This window comes from Ilyonectria robusta, assembly GCF_021365365.1.
Source record: "Ilyonectria robusta strain PMI_751 chromosome Unknown BGZ61scaffold_3, whole genome shotgun sequence".
In the NCBI taxonomy this organism is placed as follows: Eukaryota; Fungi; Ascomycota; class Sordariomycetes; order Hypocreales; family Nectriaceae; genus Ilyonectria; species Ilyonectria robusta.
This window is the reverse complement of record NW_025764437.1, coordinates 3,113,882-3,130,993: the sequence shown is the minus strand read 5'-3', so window position 1 is coordinate 3,130,993 and position 17,112 is coordinate 3,113,882. Positions and strand designations below refer to the sequence as shown.

At 54.7% G+C, this 17,112-nt stretch overlaps 5 protein-coding genes across 5 annotated transcripts; 2 read left to right on the top strand and 3 right to left on the bottom strand.

Annotated features, from left to right (window-relative positions):
* Window positions 1-131: 131 nt before the first annotated feature.
* BGZ61DRAFT_343666 (RGS domain-containing protein) lies at window positions 132-1,826 on the bottom strand (the record flags this gene model as incomplete). The annotated part of the gene is made up of 3 exons (XM_046239617.1): window positions 132-481; window positions 566-733; window positions 1,007-1,826. 3 exons carry the CDS (start codon window positions 1,824-1,826, stop codon window positions 132-134), a joined length of 1,338 nt encoding a protein of 445 aa, XP_046110128.1.
* A 1,272-nt stretch (window positions 1,827-3,098) lies between these two features.
* Window positions 3,099-3,468, top strand: BGZ61DRAFT_444100 (uncharacterized protein). The gene has a single exon (XM_046244946.1). The coding sequence runs from the start codon at window positions 3,125-3,127 to the stop codon at window positions 3,404-3,406; it is 282 nt and encodes a 93-aa protein (XP_046110127.1). The 5' UTR covers window positions 3,099-3,124; the 3' UTR covers window positions 3,407-3,468.
* A 3,900-nt stretch (window positions 3,469-7,368) lies between these two features.
* BGZ61DRAFT_138764 (uncharacterized protein) lies at window positions 7,369-8,676 on the top strand. Its single transcript, XM_046237262.1, has one exon. The coding sequence runs from the start codon at window positions 7,747-7,749 to the stop codon at window positions 8,512-8,514; it is 768 nt and encodes a 255-aa protein (XP_046110126.1). The 5' UTR covers window positions 7,369-7,746; the 3' UTR covers window positions 8,515-8,676.
* Window positions 8,677-10,482: 1,806 nt separating this feature from the next.
* Window positions 10,483-12,968, bottom strand: BGZ61DRAFT_342928 (uncharacterized protein; the record flags this gene model as incomplete). The annotated part of the gene is made up of 2 exons (XM_046239548.1): window positions 10,483-12,851; window positions 12,911-12,968. 2 exons carry the CDS (start codon window positions 12,966-12,968, stop codon window positions 10,483-10,485), a joined length of 2,427 nt encoding a protein of 808 aa, XP_046110125.1.
* Window positions 12,969-14,738: 1,770 nt separating this feature from the next.
* BGZ61DRAFT_138738 (FAD binding domain-containing protein) lies at window positions 14,739-17,112 on the bottom strand. The gene is made up of 4 exons (XM_046237261.1): window positions 16,933-17,112; window positions 16,248-16,870; window positions 15,898-16,191; window positions 14,739-15,843 (listed from the first exon to the last, which is right to left on the bottom strand). The coding sequence occupies exons 1-4, from the start codon at window positions 16,979-16,981 to the stop codon at window positions 14,881-14,883; spliced, it is 1,929 nt and encodes a 642-aa protein (XP_046110124.1). The 5' UTR covers window positions 16,982-17,112; the 3' UTR covers window positions 14,739-14,880.

The window sequence follows — 17,112 nt, the reverse complement described above, 5'->3', positions numbered from 1 at the left end:
CGCCCCCTTTCACCCTTTATCAAGAGGGTCTCTCTCATAGATATGTAATAGAATGGAAAGCTTCCATGCTCTCCTTCAAGTACCTGAAGCGGCACTGTGTTTGGAACCACCTCAAGACGAGTCGGACATTCCTAGGAAGATGATGATACGGCCTTGAAAACGCGTTGTAGCAGGTTCGTTTTGCTTCCATTGGCCCGCCGATAAGTCAAAGCGATGGTTTCACACTCATCGTCTTCTTCTTGGTTCGCTCTTCGATCGAGCTCAGCCTCCCATCCATATGTGTCATCCGGGGACGCATCTTGGGAAGCAGGACAGGAGCATTGTGAATCAATAGTGGTTGCGGAAGTGATCATGCTCTCGCAACTGGCTGATGGATTCGGCAAGTAGTGGGAGAAATCGCTAAAGTTGTGCGATCCGACCCACAGGCGACTTTGTTCCTCGAAGTCAACTTCCATCTCTTGGGCAGGTTGCGACGCCATGACTGGAAGACAGTGACACGAGGTCACAATTGGTGACAAATCCTTCAGTGAATTCGCCGAGGAGGTGCTGGTATAATGATAGTGACTTGCGACAGGCTCGACGGCCTTGTCAACGAGCATCCTCGTTCTAACCCTGATACTCTTCTTCACCAAAGACATGGACTGTCTGTTCCGTTTGGCAGTATATTTTGCGGTCGTGCCGTCCCTATGTTCACCATCTTGTCCGAGGTCAGAGTGACGGGTCAACCCGTCCCCTTCACTCTGGTGACCAGGCGACTGACGACCAGCATTTAAGCCCTCGGAATCAGAGATATCCGGATAGGCATCGCTGGTCGAGTTGGCTTGGTTGTTCGATGAAATAGATAGCGGCGCGGCCTGCAACCTTCATAAGTGGTCATGAAGATTTACATCGGCGTCAATTGGTGATGACGAAGATGTAGGGGTTTGGCGGCGATGGGTGTTCTTGCGAGAAAAGCCCAACTTGGCTCCCATCTTTTTCCAGCCCTTATTATGTGCGGCGACAGCACGTTGAAGGCTTCCAGGTGATGGATTGTTGAAGGTCCATTCGGAAGTGGGAGGTGTGGTGGGTGGGGTCATGGGTTCCATTGCCGGGGGAGAGTTACAATCACTGTCATCAGTGAGACTGTCCGACTCGAGACCTTGCATGGAAGTCGTGGACCGAATTGGGCCGGACATTCTGTTGTGTGATGCAAACCTAGGTGAGCGTGCGGATTCGTCGGAGGGTCCGTCAAGTTGCATAGGAGCGACTGATTCGAGGAAAGGGACGAGGAGTGAGTCGTTCATTAGTTCGTAGATGATCCGGCCGGCCTCGTCCAGTTGAGAGGGGTGGGGAGGAGAGGGACCACAAGGGAGACTGAGCAAGTGATCTCGCACGTGGGCGGGGATGTTGACTTCTCTGGGAGCACAAGGGATGATGTAAACCTGCATGAGCTTCTCCCAGAGGGAGCAAACGCGGTCGTCGCTGTCCACACAGCGGGAAGTGGGTTGTATCATGAGTTCATTGTAAAAGGCGGAGTAGCGCTGGGCATCGAGGGTGAACTCCAGCGTCTCCATGCAGTGGTTTTGGGAGAGATAGGCCATGAAGGCGCTGAGGGTCCATGGTGGTGAGGAGACATCGAGGAGAATCTCGGTCAGGGTGGGGGGCCGTGAGCCCATGGCGCCGGTCGGGGTCGAGGTTCCAGAAATGAATGCTTCGCTTAGTGGCCTCGAGGGAGGAGTATCGACATCGAAGAATCCCTCGAAGGCCGAAGATGGCTGGGGAGATGGCGGATGGGCGATGTGGCTCACACACTCGGGGGATTGCCTCCACATCCGCGACTTTCCCATATCTCTCGAGTTGGGGCGCTTCGACACGTCCCACGCCTCGGAAGAGGATGTGCGCGAGACGGGCACAGGTGACTGACGCGGAGGAGCAGGAATTCGAATTGACAAGACCAGGTGGGATGCACCAGGTCAAGTACTGGGGAGGCGGCCTCAAGGAGAAGGAGTAATGTTCCGTGGCGTCTCGTGGGCGTTCGAAGCGGGCAGGTTGGCACAGAAGCTCATATGTCGGGCATGCAGCGGCGCCGAGCCTAAATTAGCACTGCCGAAGAGAGGTTGGGCAGGCCGTCAAGAGGGTTCGCCGATATGGTGAACTGACTTGGAGCGATTGAGGGCGGAAACGAGCAAAGGACGTGGTCGTGTTCGTTGTAGGGGACAAGACTGTGGAGGAAGGTGGCTTGCAAGACGACACACTAACTGCAGCGAGTCGAGTGTGGAGGGAGACGACGAAGACGAGGGCAAGAGAGGCCTAGCGACGGAGCCAACGACGAATGGCGGGGGATGGACAACTCCAAAGAGCCGAAATGATCCGTTTCGGAGGCGGCCGTGGACAGTCGAGGAAGTCGTGGTTTAGGGTCGCCGATGTGAGGTTGGCGTGGTTGGCGTGGTTGGTGGCAGTCAGTCCAAAATGTGGCGTTGGCGTCGCCGGGTCGAGGCCGTCGAGAGGTTGCTGCAACGAGCCAAGGGACTGGAATGTGAAGGTTGAAGCACACGCGAATGGATTCGATGGGACGTCAAAAAAGTCGTGGAGGGATCGCGGGCGGATCGTGGGCGGATCGCGGGCGGATCGTGCCAGATTCTTGGCGGTTGAAGCAGGAGGTTGAAGCAGAATGAGGAGTCGGAGGGGCAGACTTCGGTGGCTTGCAGGTGGCCGAGAGTCTATCGGGAGGGCAGCTGCGAGTCTGTTCTGCGACGGGCGCCGACTTGGGACTGGAGTGAAGTGGTGAGGAATGGGGATGAGGGCCTCAAAGTATAACGGAGGTCCAGGCCCAGATTAAGCGAAGAATGCGGAGGGCAAGGTTCAACCCAAAGGCGGCAGAATGGGGCGCGGGTTGGTTGCTTTTGGCGGAATGACGTTGCAGTGATGGATTGAGCGATTGGAGAGAGCGGGAGAGGTGAATGCGGGCGGCGTCTTTGTCTCTCGGAGTGTGTGAGTGTGAGAGTGTGAAAGTGTGAGTGTCGTCACTGGGGGGATTGGCGAAGAGCGGCCGAGAAGAAGCAACCAGACGGGACGGGATACGGAGAAGAGGGGATTGGCGATGCAGATGGGGGATTTGTTGTTTTAAGAGACATCCAGTAGCCGCATGGGACGTCCCTGGAGTTTGGGTCAGTGGACAAAGGCCAGCGGGACGGCCAAGGGAACGAGAGAGAGGCGTGGGTGTAGTGACTGTGACGACGGCCGAAGTTCTTCTGGCGCCGGCTGTTCGATGGGGGATGGGCAGCGGAGTGCGGAGTGCGCGAGGGCAGCGACGACCGCTGGGGTCCGTGACGGAAGGCGCTGGCACCGGTGCTGGGTCACTGGGTCTAGTGCTGGGCTGACCAGACCAGACAGACCAGACAGGCCAGACAGGCCAGGGCATTGTTAGTCCAGGACGATTTAATCCAGACAGAGCGGAGGCGGCGGCGACGGCGGCGGCGACGACGAGAGGCCAAACGAACCACGATTGGGTTGGAGGGATGGATCTTCACACTACCAGGTGCCTACGTACGTAAGGTACGTACCCCGGCCCTGTCAAGCGCCTTAATACGACAGGGGAAGGAACACAGGAGCAAGCAACAGGGAAGCAGAGGGATGGGGCAAGGGGAGGCTGCTTCAGGCGAGGTACCGGTACTCCAGCAAGGCCACTACCACTAGACACCAGATGGGGATACGCCAGAATCAGCGATGCAATGCTGTGAGGATACGTGCTAGATGGACAAATGATTACCGACTGGCAAGCTGATAACTGCTTGCTACGCTGGCCTTCATCCTAGAACACTCCTTGAGTGAGGGAGCAAGTCCACATCCAGCTACTCCGCACCATCCGTACCGCAGAAGAGTAGATGATCGCCCTGGGTGAAGCTTGGCGATGATGAATGTGGCACGCTGAGCCACCTGCATCATCAACTGCATCGTGCATTTGAAATCAGTCCGTTTCTTCCTCTCCCTCACTCTCTCACTCACCTCAGTCACGCAAGGAGCCGGCCAGAGCCGAAAGAAAGCCAGCTGGTCAGGCGTGGCGAAAAAAAAAAACCAGGCAAGACAATGCCAGCCCATAGGTAGTGACGCAGGGTGCGAATCCACGGGTACCGTACTCTGCAATCTGTACTAGTACTTACAGCTGCCAAGTGCCTGCTCCCGTTCTCCACATCTGCCCTGGGTCTGACGAATACCGGCCACGGCTGGAGCACCACAGGGCCTCCTGGTGGATTGAGGTTTACTAGAAGGGCGCTAGAAGACGCACCAGTGGCCAATGGCGGGGGCTGGTTGGGGCTTGGCTGGGGGTCGCCGGCGGCTCACTGGGGCTGGTGGGGACTTGATGGGGCTGACTGGGACCTGGCTGTCCTGGTACAGTGGTACGTACCCACGAAGTGGAGTGGAGGCGACAGGCGAAGGGCGCGTGCCCCGCTCACACCCTTCGCACACACACTCCCATCCCACACAACTCGCACGCAACCAGTTTCTCGCAAGTCACCCATTCTCTCACACGCTGGTTCATCAACATGCTCTCCGTCTCTGCACTGCATGGCTTGCCCCAAACAACCAGTCCTGGCGGCACCGGGTACGCTACGGTTACACAGTGACACCAACCACACGAAATACCATACACACGATGTATGCACCATGCACCATGCGCCACCCTGTCTCGCCGCCCTTTCCAGGACCCTCCAAGACCAGGCTACTGGTGAGACATCTCAACAGAGCATCGTCAATGGTGGTTGGTAGTGGTGGTTAAAGCAGCGACATGGCCCAGCGCTCAGGAGCCAACGGTTCTATCCCATGAGTTCCTCAATGTCGTCAACAGCCGTAACTGTTCACACCTCCCCCCCCCCCCCCCCCCCTTCTCCAGAGAGAGGTGCTCACCGTGCTTGCCCTACTCCGGGACTAATTTCCACCTAGCTGCCATCTACAGCCGTTGTTAAAAAGCTATCGTAGCCCTTCGCACACACAATCTCACAACCCGTCATATACAAAATCATTCGCAGTGAAGCAGCCCTGATTTGGTCACACCATCCCGCCCCATCCTCCGTTTGTCTCCATCGGTCCACCTCCGTCTCCATCCGGCTCCATCTATCAACGGCCGTGGCCGTGTCAACATTAGTCAGTCAATCAATGGTAATACAACCGGCTCGAGACATGGCATTATGGCCGGACTATCAGTCAATGTCTCCCTTGCCTTGCCATCCTGGGGTCCTCCCCGTCTCCGCAAAACCGACGCCGCCGTTCCCCGCAATCGAGACAAGAGATGAGGAGACAGAAAGCTGAGACACAACCCAACGCGAAACAACCTGACCATCAGACGCCGACAGAGTAAACTCGTCCGTGAGTGCGAGAGTGCAACTGCACTTCACGTCGCCATCATCAATCATCAACCCAATCGCCTAAGCGTCAAGGCCCATCCACCCCCAAGCTTGTACCTATGGTGATGATGCCGACGGGGCTAGTGAAATTTCCCTTCTCTTCTACATTCAACCATGTCATCATCATGGCCACTGGGTGTCCCATGTCCCGTCCTGGCGTGGCGCTGGTTCGTTGCTGCGTCTTCCCCATCATGATGAATGCACACTGGCACACCTCCCCAAACAATTCGCAGTACGAACCTCCGGGTGGAGACACCTTCAAGGCCGCTGCGACGCGCTACTGGCCGCCAAACCATCTTGGCTTCGCCGCTACAGGACGGTAGCCCGGCCGATCGATGAGCGCTAGACACTTCCTGTTGCTCACCCTGGCCTTTTGTCGCGTCACTGGACAGGCCCTTTGAGTGGAGAGCAGCGTGATGGTGAGGGGATGGCGCCCTCGAAACACCCTAGTACCGCTCTTCAGAGGCCTTCTCCAGCGCCTTTCTCCAACAACGGGCGTTCATCATGCAACCCCAGCCATTTAGACGCACTCCGGCCCGCCAATTATCTCCGATCCTGGGTGGGTGGCATCGTCGTCATCCCATCCAGGTGTGCGCCTGTCCACGATCATTTGTACGGCAGTTGTGTGTTGCCTGACGTATTAGCAACAGTGCACTCGACATTGCGACAGTGGTGTATGTCATAATCGGAGCGTCTTCCACGTCCTAAAAACCCTATGGAGCAATGGTGAAGGGTTTCCGGCATCGCCGATCCCTCCCTCATACGCGATCCAGGTATGCTCTCCATCGCCCTTGTGGTGAGAGTCGACTGATGGACGGGAAGGCGCAAGCAAAGCCAAGCCATGAATAGCCGTACATCGGCGAAAGATGGGGCTCCTTCAATGCCCCCATCGAACAATTATTACCAACCGGAATCACCTTGGCCGTCAACCATGTGGTGCGCAATTTTCCCAGTTGGCTTAGGTGTGTCATAGCGGCGCCAACGGGACCACATCGATGCCCTCACCACCACGCACCAAACCCCGAGTGGAGCAAGAAAGCCCACAGTCGCCATCACGATCCCCTTGGCCGGTGCTTCATTCGACGTGACCCCATGCCCCTGGGATCCATTAGTGCATCGCAGCACCACTCCATTATTGGGCCCGTCTCCTACCTCACTAGGCTCAGTCCGGAAGCGCGGAAGAGAACAATCTAGGGCGTGACTGAGATGGACTGACCCAATCCAAGACTTTATTTCCGCCCTGGTCGGCACTTGTCGGTGAGTGCGCCCGATCTCACCACTCGGGACCAGCCTAGTCATCGCGCATTCAAGGAACCGGCCGCATGTAGGTTAATTCCACCCGGAGCGCCAGCATAGAGCAACATGCCGTGATAGGAGAATGGTTTTCGGAACTGACGTAACACAATTGCCGGGTGTTTTCGTAGGGCGGGCGGTTCCTTACTGACATTACTGACATTACTGACTCATTACCTAACAGCGAGGACTCCATCCATGACTGGGCGTCTGATGATGGCACATGCGACAAGCGCCATGAATTCATGGAGCCTGTTCTAGATCAGAAATGTCACCGCAGTGCAACAACGGGGCCTGGTCGTTCGATCACGTTTATTCGCCAACATAGCGCACGGCAGATCACCCCCAGCATGCCGACAATAGCGATAACGCCCCTCCTGCTAGTAGTCGACATCATCTAGCCAAAATGTCTGATCGTCAGACTCCACTGCTACCACCCGCGCTGTCGATCTTTCAATATATACCGTATCGACTCGATAAATTGGCCCTGTTTTTATGTACTAAAGCCAAGCTACATAAGGCTTAGATTTCCTAAATCATTAGGTATAAAAAAACCCCAGGGCAATAAGTGGGGGAAGTATTCAGGGCCAATTTACTGAGTCGATACGGTAGCCTCGAACTGAAGTCTTTAACCTGGCTTCTTTGTCCACCGAGTATGTGACACTCGCCCAAATGGGTGAGACTGGCCATCCCTCCAAAGAGTGAAAAACAGTGCGACCAGCCAGCTCCAGTCATTCCGGCTGACCTCCGGCACTTACATGTGCCTCACGACTTACGGATCAGGTCCTCCCGTTTGCCCTGTTGCGACTCCGGCTATTGTGGCCATCAAGGACAGCTTGTATTGCCAAGACTGGCCTCTCCACCAATCTCAGCAACAAATCATTGACGCATGTTTGCACACGAGCCTGGTGGGACAAGAATGATACCCAATACAATTCCTGTTCCATGAAGAGCCGGACCTCTCCCCGCTCCTTTGCCACTTCATTGAACAAGCACAAGTGGCACCTACACGTCGGCCGGCGCATGGACGAGTGAATCAGGGACTCGCCCGCGAACCAACAACCCCTTGTCGATGCCATCGAATCAAAACAAGGAAGAGAAGTCTTGCCGGTTGCAACTCCCAACCTTGCCATGCCCGGGAGGGAACGTGCTGCTGGCTTTCGTGGCGCCCACTCAGAACGCCCCTTTTCTCGGATTGAGAGTCCAGTCAGTGTCTCAAGGCAATCAATCCATCTCGGGCAAATCTAGAAATTCAGGCCAACATCCCCGTCCGTGGGCGACGCACAGATGTTCATTCACCCTCGACACGCCCCCGGAGCCAGGGTCGGAGGGTGTGTTTCGTTACTTCGGCTGCGACGTTGCTGCTCATTCCGCACCGAGGTCACCATTCCAGAACAAACGAGCACAGGTCAGACAGGATGGATCACCGTGTCCCGGTCCCAGTATGGGCTGTGGACCGACCCATGTCGTTCTGGAAGCCAAGGAATCAGCCCAGTGGCGCTCGGTTCTAGAAGCCTTCCCGTTTCGGCATCCAATTCCACTCGCTGCCACCCAACCATTTACCAGGTGCCCACCATCTTCCTCCAGCTGTCCAACTCCACACACCACCAAACGCCTCCTCCAACCGGCCTCGCCGTGTCCCCATCGCCTCACCAGGGGAAAGAGTGAAAAAAAAAAATATGCCACAATCATCCTACGCGCCAGCTGGCCGCACCAACACCAACCAGCTCCCTTAGGATCCATTCTCTGGCCGAGAAAATTTTTGTCCCTATTTACCCGTTCTCCTTCCCCTTACCTCTTGGGGGCAACGGCGTATCCTCTGTTCGCGTCGTATTATTAGCCCACATCGCGACGGGCCGCATCCAACAGGGTCCCCCAAAGCAGCAGAAGAATGGCGAAAAGCGACGAAAAAGTGCGGACCGGCTCATGATGGCCCGGTTGGAGACGGATGGCGCCGGGTAAACTGGTGTTTTCCTCTCTGTTGGCCCCTTGGGTTTCCACTCCATGGCGTCGATGTTCATGGATCACGATGATGGAGCTGGGCCAATCCCCTGTTGGTATGCGGCTGGTCACGGTTGATCCAAGGGCTTGAGAGAACCTTTGTCTTGGCTCTCCGACGGAGATCCATTGGCGACCTTCTGGACAGGGGTTGCAGAAGGGCGTGATGGGCGTCAACCACGCCAACTGCATTTGCCGATTCCATCACCATCAAAGACAAACACTCGAGTGTACAGAGCGCGCCCGCCGGCGGCCACTACTCACCGATGACACACACACACACACACACACAAAGGGTACCCGCGCACACGCACACACCACGGAACGCACCGCGTCCAGAAATGGCCCCCGTCTCACCGTCAACAACAAGCATCAGTCTCCATTCGTACATGGCAGTTTGCCCAGCCCACTCCTAGGCCGCAGATGGAGCTTACTCGGCGCCAAAGGTTGGTGTGGTAAGCTAAGCGTTGGCAGGTGCTTCTTCCATTTTGCCTTTATGTGGCGAAGTTTGTTGTCGGGCTCGGAGCCATGCCGATTTTGCGGGTGAGTCTCCCGAACCACGACCCGGAGATGAAGATGATGCCGATCCAAAGGCACCCAACTCAATGTCTTCCCTCCCGTCCTGGCCTGCCGCCTATCTTGGCGGCCGCATTTGATCTCCCTTTGCTATTTGAGAACGCCCCATTTGATGTGAAACCTTTTCTCCGAGCCCGGAATTCTCGAAAGCTTCTTGAATCTTTCTCGAATACCCTTGTCTCATCCCTCCACCAAAGTCAACCTTGTTTCCCACTGGCATCTTCGTCCAAGACTGTGTCAAGTCCTTCGCCGATGTGAGGCCGCATGTGCGATCCGCATGTGTAGTCACCCGTCCCTCGTTCCCGCCCCCTTCATTCTTCGACTAGGTTCCGCTTGCGGGAAAGGTGGCCCTCCCTCTTCACTCTAGCAATGTCTTAGAGCCCTGTCAATATGCCACTATCTTTGCCGACGAAAAACCAACGACACCAAAGTGGAAAGGAACCAGTGACAAAATTCTCTCCTGCTCGTCACATGTCGTCCCCAACGACCCACGTGTTGCCGCTACTATCCACCTGTGGGAACTCGAAGGAAGACACGCCCCCCTAGAAGCAAGGTATTCTTGCGTCGGAGACGAGGGGCTATGGATCTATTTGGAACGCCGTCGGGGCTCGGATCGGAATACAACCATGGCATGGACCCGCTGCTCGTGTCTCGCCTGCAGTTTGTTTGTCATGAACTTGTTGGCCGTGCTGTAGTCTCCCCACGCCCCCTGTTGAAAGAGTCCTTGCTTCCACTTACAGACACGATGAAGACAGCCTTGGCAGGCGAACAATGTTACGAGGCGGCCATATCAAAACAAAGGAACTTCGTCACATGCGCACGCCATCTTGCCAACAAGATTGTCAGGAATCTGCATTGACTCAAGAGGCTGACACTTTAAAACGACGGGCTATGTGTATTGCGATGCCTGCCTAATGAAGCCCCACTGGCGGATGACACCCATCTACCCCAGGATTCGTCCGCCTCAGCCAGGAGCTCTCTCTCTGTCTCTGTCTCTCACTCTCACGCAAACCCTTTCTCGTGTCTGCTATCCTATCTTCTGTGTAACATTCATGCTCAAGCCACTATGGCGGGCTTCAATGCCTCTTCTGTCATCCAAAAACGCCAGTCCATGCAACTGCTTGCTTCCTTTGCTCTTTTGGTATCTTGCCCAAACACCTAATGTCATGCAACAAAGTTTTCTCTTCCACTCTTTAACCTCCCAAACGCCAGAGCACTTGTACAAACGCAATAATCAATATACTCGCAAGTCAAACTCTCCCTTGAAGCCGCCATTCAACAACATACACGCGAGCCGAATTCGCTGTTCGGGCATGTCTTCTGCCACGTAAGAATCAATGGGGCTGAGTCCTAAAGCCAAGCACATGCCGTTGGTGATGGTGTGGACTCCGCAGTCGTATCCATTGGTTTGCATGGGGGCTTCGTGACGCATCACCCTCCACTCCGCCTCCTGAAACTTTTCCTCCAACACATCCTTCATCCAGGCAAGCCCGAGGTTGGCGTATGAGGCGTTGCCGCGAGGGTTCAGCGAGTCCATGTGGGCCACCGTCCGCTTTGAGGGGCGGACAACAAGGAGGGTCCAATGTGAACGCTCGCAAATAGGCACCAAGATGGTGTCAACGTCGAGCAGGTTATTTTTCTCGACTCCATATCGTCGCAGAGTTCGCTGAGTTCGTGACACGCCTTGGTCCTGTAGTCGCTTGAAGAAGAAAGACGACATGGTCAAGCATTTTCTCGTGCTCTTCTTGACATCCTTAATGCCAGCGGCCGAGTTGACGGCTTGGTCGAGCCAGTTGAGAGATCCATTGACAATCTCATCGTTCAACCATTCTGTAGCTGGGACCACTTTGGCAAAATCATGTCGCCGCAGCTCCGTGCCTTCTCCAGTAGTCGCCAATATAGCCGTCCCTGTAACACGGAGGGTATCTTGGGCTCGTGTCTGCCACGCAGGGGGCACCGCCGAGACAAGCGTCTGAGTAGGCACTCGAAGTCCTCCAGAAGTGGCCAGACGCTCCTCCAGCTCGCGTCGAGCCTTCTCTTCGGCCGCACGTCTTGCTGCCTCGGCAGCCCGGCGAGCTTCTTCAGCAGCCTTTAGTGCTGCTTGCTCTTTTCGGAGCGCGATTCCAGCCTTGGAGTCGTCACTGATCTCGAGGGGTTTGATGGAAGGTATCGCAAACAGTTCATCAATGCGGGTCGACGGGCCAATTCGATCTTCCTTTTTGTTGAACCGGAAAGTCAGTGGTGTGCGACGAGAATGTACCTTCGACCACTCGAGGACTTCTTCCTCATTCAGGAGCCGCGTCTTAAAATCCTTCTCGATTTGAGTCTCGGGGCTGTCATCACGGAATCTTTCCGTCTCGGTGGGGGGTTGAATTTGAGTGTTATCAGGTTCACTCGTCTTCGCTTGTGTAGAGTCTTCGTTCTTCTTAGATATCCTTTGGACGTCGAGTCCAATCTGGGATCTTGGTTGCGGGCTATAGGTGGAGTCTGTGAATCGTACTGCCTTCGGCGGGCGTCTAATTCCCAACCGTTTAGGAGTGCATCTCGACGGATGCTTACGCTTGCTCTTGAGGATTGACTTTATCGTTCCGGCTTCACTCACGGTGAGGGGCACCTTGGGTGAGAACTCAGCGATGTAGTTGCCCTTAAGAGCGCGATGCTCCTCGCTTTCGTTATAAAAGTGTTTACGGTATTGCTCAGGGGTTATTTGAGCAATCGACGCTTCTAAAAGGTCGGCTCGGAGAAAGTCGGCCTTGTCATAGTTTGGTCGCGAAACGACTGGAGGGAAATATTCGGGTGGTTGCAGCACAGGTGATGGCACCTTGCGAGGTTGTTCAACCGGGGTAGGTTCGGGTTGAGGCTGAGGCTGAGGTTCTTCGGCGTCGGGGAAAGCGCCGGGGAGAAGAAGATGTGTATCCAAGTCAGTACGTTTAGGAGGAGGAAAAGTCTGCTGGAGTTTATCGCGGAATTGGCTCGAGAGGACGTAACTAGGTGCGGGGATGTTGTGTGTGATGGCCTCAAGGTCGAGTATCATCCGGTCTATAAAAGATTCGGAAATCTGGATGTGGCCCTTGTTCGATATCTGAAGGATTTCTTTGCAGATGGCGGGGAGTGCTGGGGCAGACAAGAATGCCTTGATTGAGTTCATGGTGTCAAGGCCCGGGGGTGTAAGTTTGTAGTCCAAGATAGGGGGGACAAGGTCGTTGCTGTCTCGGATCTTCACTATGATGCCGATTTCGTAAACGTTGTCGAGTGTGTCGAAGGCACGCTTGAACTGGAGTGAAAAGAGTTGGCAGAGATCATGGCCGTCGGTACTGTTCAAAAGTGCACGATCATTGTCGTTGTCGGCTAAGGAATAGCGGAGTGGCTCCAGAATCTTGTTCATCTCCTGCCGAGAGTTGTGGGATTCGATAGACTCCCAGACCTTGCCAATTCCTTTAGCAAAGGCCTTGTAGTCGTCAATAAGGTCGCTGAGACCATTCCGGTCGATCCAGCGAATCTGAGCATCTTCCTCATCGCAGCTTAGTTTAACACGCTTGTTGACGACCTGATTATCATTGAGGTAGGACCGGAACTCTGCCACTTCGTACGACTTTGGGCTGACTAGAAGAAACATTAGTAAATGCATGAGCAATAGTCAAGTTTGGGGGATCAATACGCACTCCATCGTCCTATCCGGCCCGTAAGGCCGGAGACAACCAAGCAAACGCTAGATATCATCCTGGTCCAGAATGTGCGGATCGAAATATCCCAACGCATATGGTCCAAGTCCGTGGAAGGAGCTAGTTGGCTAGGCAAAGGCAGACGAAGGGCTTTTTGGGATGCCGCCGCCTTCGTGTCTTGGTCGGGGTTATCGATGGGGTAGATTTGTCCCTCACGAATGATGACAATTGGGGATTTGACGTCGTCGATGTTGTTTGCGGAAGCGACGAGGTCGAGTTCGGTGTCTTCAGCGCGGCGCTTGAGTGTGCGAGTGCCATTGATCACGACGAAATCGGCCTTGGGATCTGACGTCGAAAGAGATGGGCGTGCGGGATGTGGTGGAGCTAGAAGCGTTTGAGGAGTGCGACGGATTTCAAACCGGCGCCGAGTTTGAGGTCGAGCAGTAGGGAACGCACGAAAACCCGGGGGGTCGATGAGAGGGCGCCTGTTGGGCCGTCTGATGAGTCTCGGCGGGGTGGTGATGCGGTCGAGGGGTTCTCTCGTGGGGGGCCTGGGGAGGGCTGTTCGAGGGACAGTGGGAATTCGTCGTCGAGGGTAGAGAGAAGCTTCTCTCAGGTTGCTCGGTCTGGAGAAGCCGCGACTGTCAGCGGAGGCGTGGACGCCATAGCGGGCGAATGGAGATGAAGACATGGTTGTTGCAGAATGAGGAGCAGGCGACGATGAAGGAAATGTGTGTAACGGAAGTCGAGAAAGGGGAATCAAAGACAATCAAGACAATCGAGACCAAGGGAATGGTCGCTTGTATGAGAAGAGTAGAAAGATGTGCGATTTAGTACGGGGATAGGGCCGTTGAAGTCACAAAGGAATCGACAAGAGATCGTGAGAACAAGGAAGGCGAACAAACGGGCGTTGTTCAAAAAGCAGTTGGTAGCGCAAACGAACAGCAGTGTTCAAGTTGAGGTGAGGAGAGAGTGAATGCGAAAGTGAAGTGGTCTTACCAGAGGTGAGCCAACAGCTGCGCACCTCAGTGGGCTTTTGTTTACGGAACCAGAAGCACAGGGTCAATCAGTAACTCGAGGGGCGAGGCGCGTTCTCGTTTTGGAACCTCGCCCAGAATGGCGCGCAGGCGCTTCGCCGAACGGGGAATGCGCGCACAGAGCAGGTACGTATATATCGGTTTGATGGGGTCGCGTATTCCGTCCGGCTCGATCGGGGTGGTTATGACATCGCAGGAGATGGGAGACTCCAGGGCGGTGGGCGCTAGGTTCGCTGCGAGAGCGCGCTGTGGTGTTGAAGGAATCGCTGGAGGCTGGAGGAGCTTCAGCGTGGTTTTGGTGGAGTTTTGGGACAAATGGAAAAGCTTGGGCGGGGCTGACAAGGCGCTAGGCTTGGCCTGTCATTGGGTGGTCATTTTGCGTTTGAGTCTCCGGCTATCATCAGCCCTGATTGGTCAACCAAACACACAAGGTCACTGGTCGGCCAGTCTAGGGTAATATTGCTTGAACCTGCATCCTCCAAACTTGGTTATCCTTTCAACAGTGCTGAGGCAGCCTGCGAACCGGAGAAGTATATCAGCGAATGAGAGCGTGTCGTATTAATTGCACGTAGTAATGGCGCCATCGATTTCTGCCTGTTGGCCTGCATCAAAAAGTATTGCTGATCACTCCCATGTATAAAAGTCCGCATGTCCTCGCAACCTGTCACGGCAACTGTGGAGACAGCACAAGAAACTATCTTAGCACTGTCAAGGAGTGAAGCGTTGACACCACATCAGTTACAATTACCAAGACCAGAAATAATCAGAGCTCGTTGGGTCTAGGAACTCAACCTCATAAACTGTATCGACCTCTTTTTAATCTATCATTCAGTTACAAATGTGCTACCCGCAGCCCACAGAATATTCATATCATCGCCTCTAACCATCCCTCTCATTCACACAACAACGTCTACTTTAATGAACCCTGCCGCATCACAGCTGTGCCATCACCTCGCCCAACTTCTTAGTACAGAAAGTCGAGAAGTACTCGTTTAGGGCGTCAACGGTTCCACTGCCCTCAACCAGGCTGACTACCACACCCACATAGCCGTCAGGCCGCACAACCACAACTCCGCCCAAATCCTCGTCCAGGCCCATCTTGGCGTGCGCTACAGCCTTGGCGTTGGCCAGTCGAGCGTCCGATCGGTCATCGGCGTAAACATGGTCCCTGTATCGCGCAAGAACCTCCGGCAGGTCGCGAGAGATCTCAATTTCGGGCCTCTTGGCGGCAAAAATCGTGCAGAAGGTGAAGAAGTGACTGTGAGGGTTGTGCATCTCGTGGTGGGAGACCTGGCTCAGGTCCTCTCGCATGTATGCCGAGTAGAATGACCTCTTGCTGTTGAGGTTGTTGCCGAAATCTCTCAAAGCCCTTGACGTCTTGGAAATGTTTCCAGCGAAGACGAAAAGGCGGAATGCTCCGTTGAGGGGCACCTCCTGCTCCAGGTGCACCACGTTAGCATCGACAACTCGAGTCACATCCGAGTTGATAAATAGGCGACCTGTAGACAACTTGGTGCCCTTGGGGTGAATAAGGGGCGACTTGGCCGAGTGCTCAGGCGACCAGTTAAGAGCGTTAGGGCCGTAGGATACCCCGTATCCGCTGGTAAACGCACACGACTCCTTGAAAGTCTTGATGAACTCGTTGTCTTCGTGTGTCTTGTTTCCGGTATGGCTGTCCGTTGCGGCCTTCACCGTGTCGGCCGGGGGTGGTCGCTGGGAGAACAACTTGGCATATCGGTTGTCGAAGCTGAGGAGCGTCTCCGCCACCTCCTTGCGTTCTGGCTCATATGTCTTGAGGATTTCGCGGTCAGCGAAACCGGCTTCAACGGCATGAATCTTCCATGCCAAGTTTTGGGCATCGAGGAAAGCCGTGTTCATTCCCTGTCCAGCTTTGGGCTATATAAATTGTCAATATCAACCACCGAGTCACCAAAGGGAGAGATTACTCACGCTGTGCGTGTGGCAAGCATCGCCACCGAGGAATACTCGTTGATCCAGGGTGTAACGATCCGAAATTCCCTGCCCAATGGGGTAAACAGAGTACCACTCGACACGCTCCCACTCGATGTTATAGGGCTGCAAGATCTTCTTAGCCGATTCTTGCACTTCAGCCTCAGTGGCGGTTTTCCTCGGGTCCCAGTCCGAGTCCGTGGACGAGGCGATCTGAATGTACAAGCGGACCATATTGTCCTCTCGGGGGATGACCATGATGGAGCCGTGCTCACTGTGAATGGTACATTTCATCTTCCTCAAGTGTTAGTAACAATTCTCGAAGCCAGAAGCCAATATTTCAAACCCACCTTGATATCTGGAAAGTCGGTGACGACGACACCATCCATAACACCCCAGACGTGGGCAATGGGGTCCTTGTGGGTGACTCCGATCTTGAGTTGATTCCGAATAAAGGACCTCGCGCCCTCACCACCAAAGAGATACTTGGCGTGCAGAGACTCTTTTGCAGTCCCGTCGATATGCTCCAACTCAACCTGAACAGGGTACTCCGGATTCGCTTGCTCATCTGACGAGAAGCCCTTGATCGTCCATGGTCGCTGGACTTCGACTCCGTTCTTCTCAAGGTCTGAAATGAACACTCTCTCAATCAGACCCTGGTGGAGCAGGGTTGTGAAGGGATACCGAGCATCGATAAAGTCGGGGCAGCTGGCCCATGTGCCTGTTCGCTCAATGCCACGTCCTGACGTGGGGGGGTCCCAGAATGCAACCTCGTAGACACGGGCAGGCTTGTGAGCCATGATGGCCGACTTCAGACCCATGTTTCGCAGGAGATCTAGGGAGCGCGGCTGAATGCCATCCGCGCGACCAGTGGCTGTCGGTTCGGGCCGGTTGTCAATGTGCTTAATCTTGTAACCCCAGCGTGCCAGAATTGTCGACAGCATCAGACCAACCGGTCCAGCTCCCACAATGACTAACAAACAAGGCTTGTTAGCAACTTATGCCGCAGCACACGACACCAAACAAAGGACGTACCGATGTCATAGTAGTTTGAGCGATCCTGCTCTGTTTGACTTGACGCCATGGTGATGATGCTGGGTAAGTAATACAAACAATTCAAGGGTATCTGCTCTAGGTAGGAGCCACGAGTCGATGATGATGGTCCGAAGTTGATAAAACAGAAGGAAGGCGTGCCAATAAATATTCAGAATCAAT

Coding starts and splice junctions, on each gene's coding strand:
- BGZ61DRAFT_444100 (XM_046244946.1), top strand. CDS start 3,125: ATGGGACGTCCCTGGAGTTTGGGTCAGTGGACAAAGGCCAGCGGGACG.
- BGZ61DRAFT_138738 (XM_046237261.1), bottom strand. CDS start 16,981: ATGGCGTCAAGTCAAACAGAGCAGGATCGCTCAAACTACTATGACATC. Junction 16,871..16,932: donor CTCAAACTACTATGACATCG/GTACGTCCTTTG, acceptor CTTGTTTGTTAG/TCATTGTGGGAGCTGGACCG. Junction 16,192..16,247: donor CCGACTTTCCAGATATCAAG/GTGGGTTTGAAA, acceptor CACTTGAGGAAG/ATGAAATGTACCATTCACAG.
- BGZ61DRAFT_138764 (XM_046237262.1), top strand. CDS start 7,747: ATGCCATCGAATCAAAACAAGGAAGAGAAGTCTTGCCGGTTGCAACTC.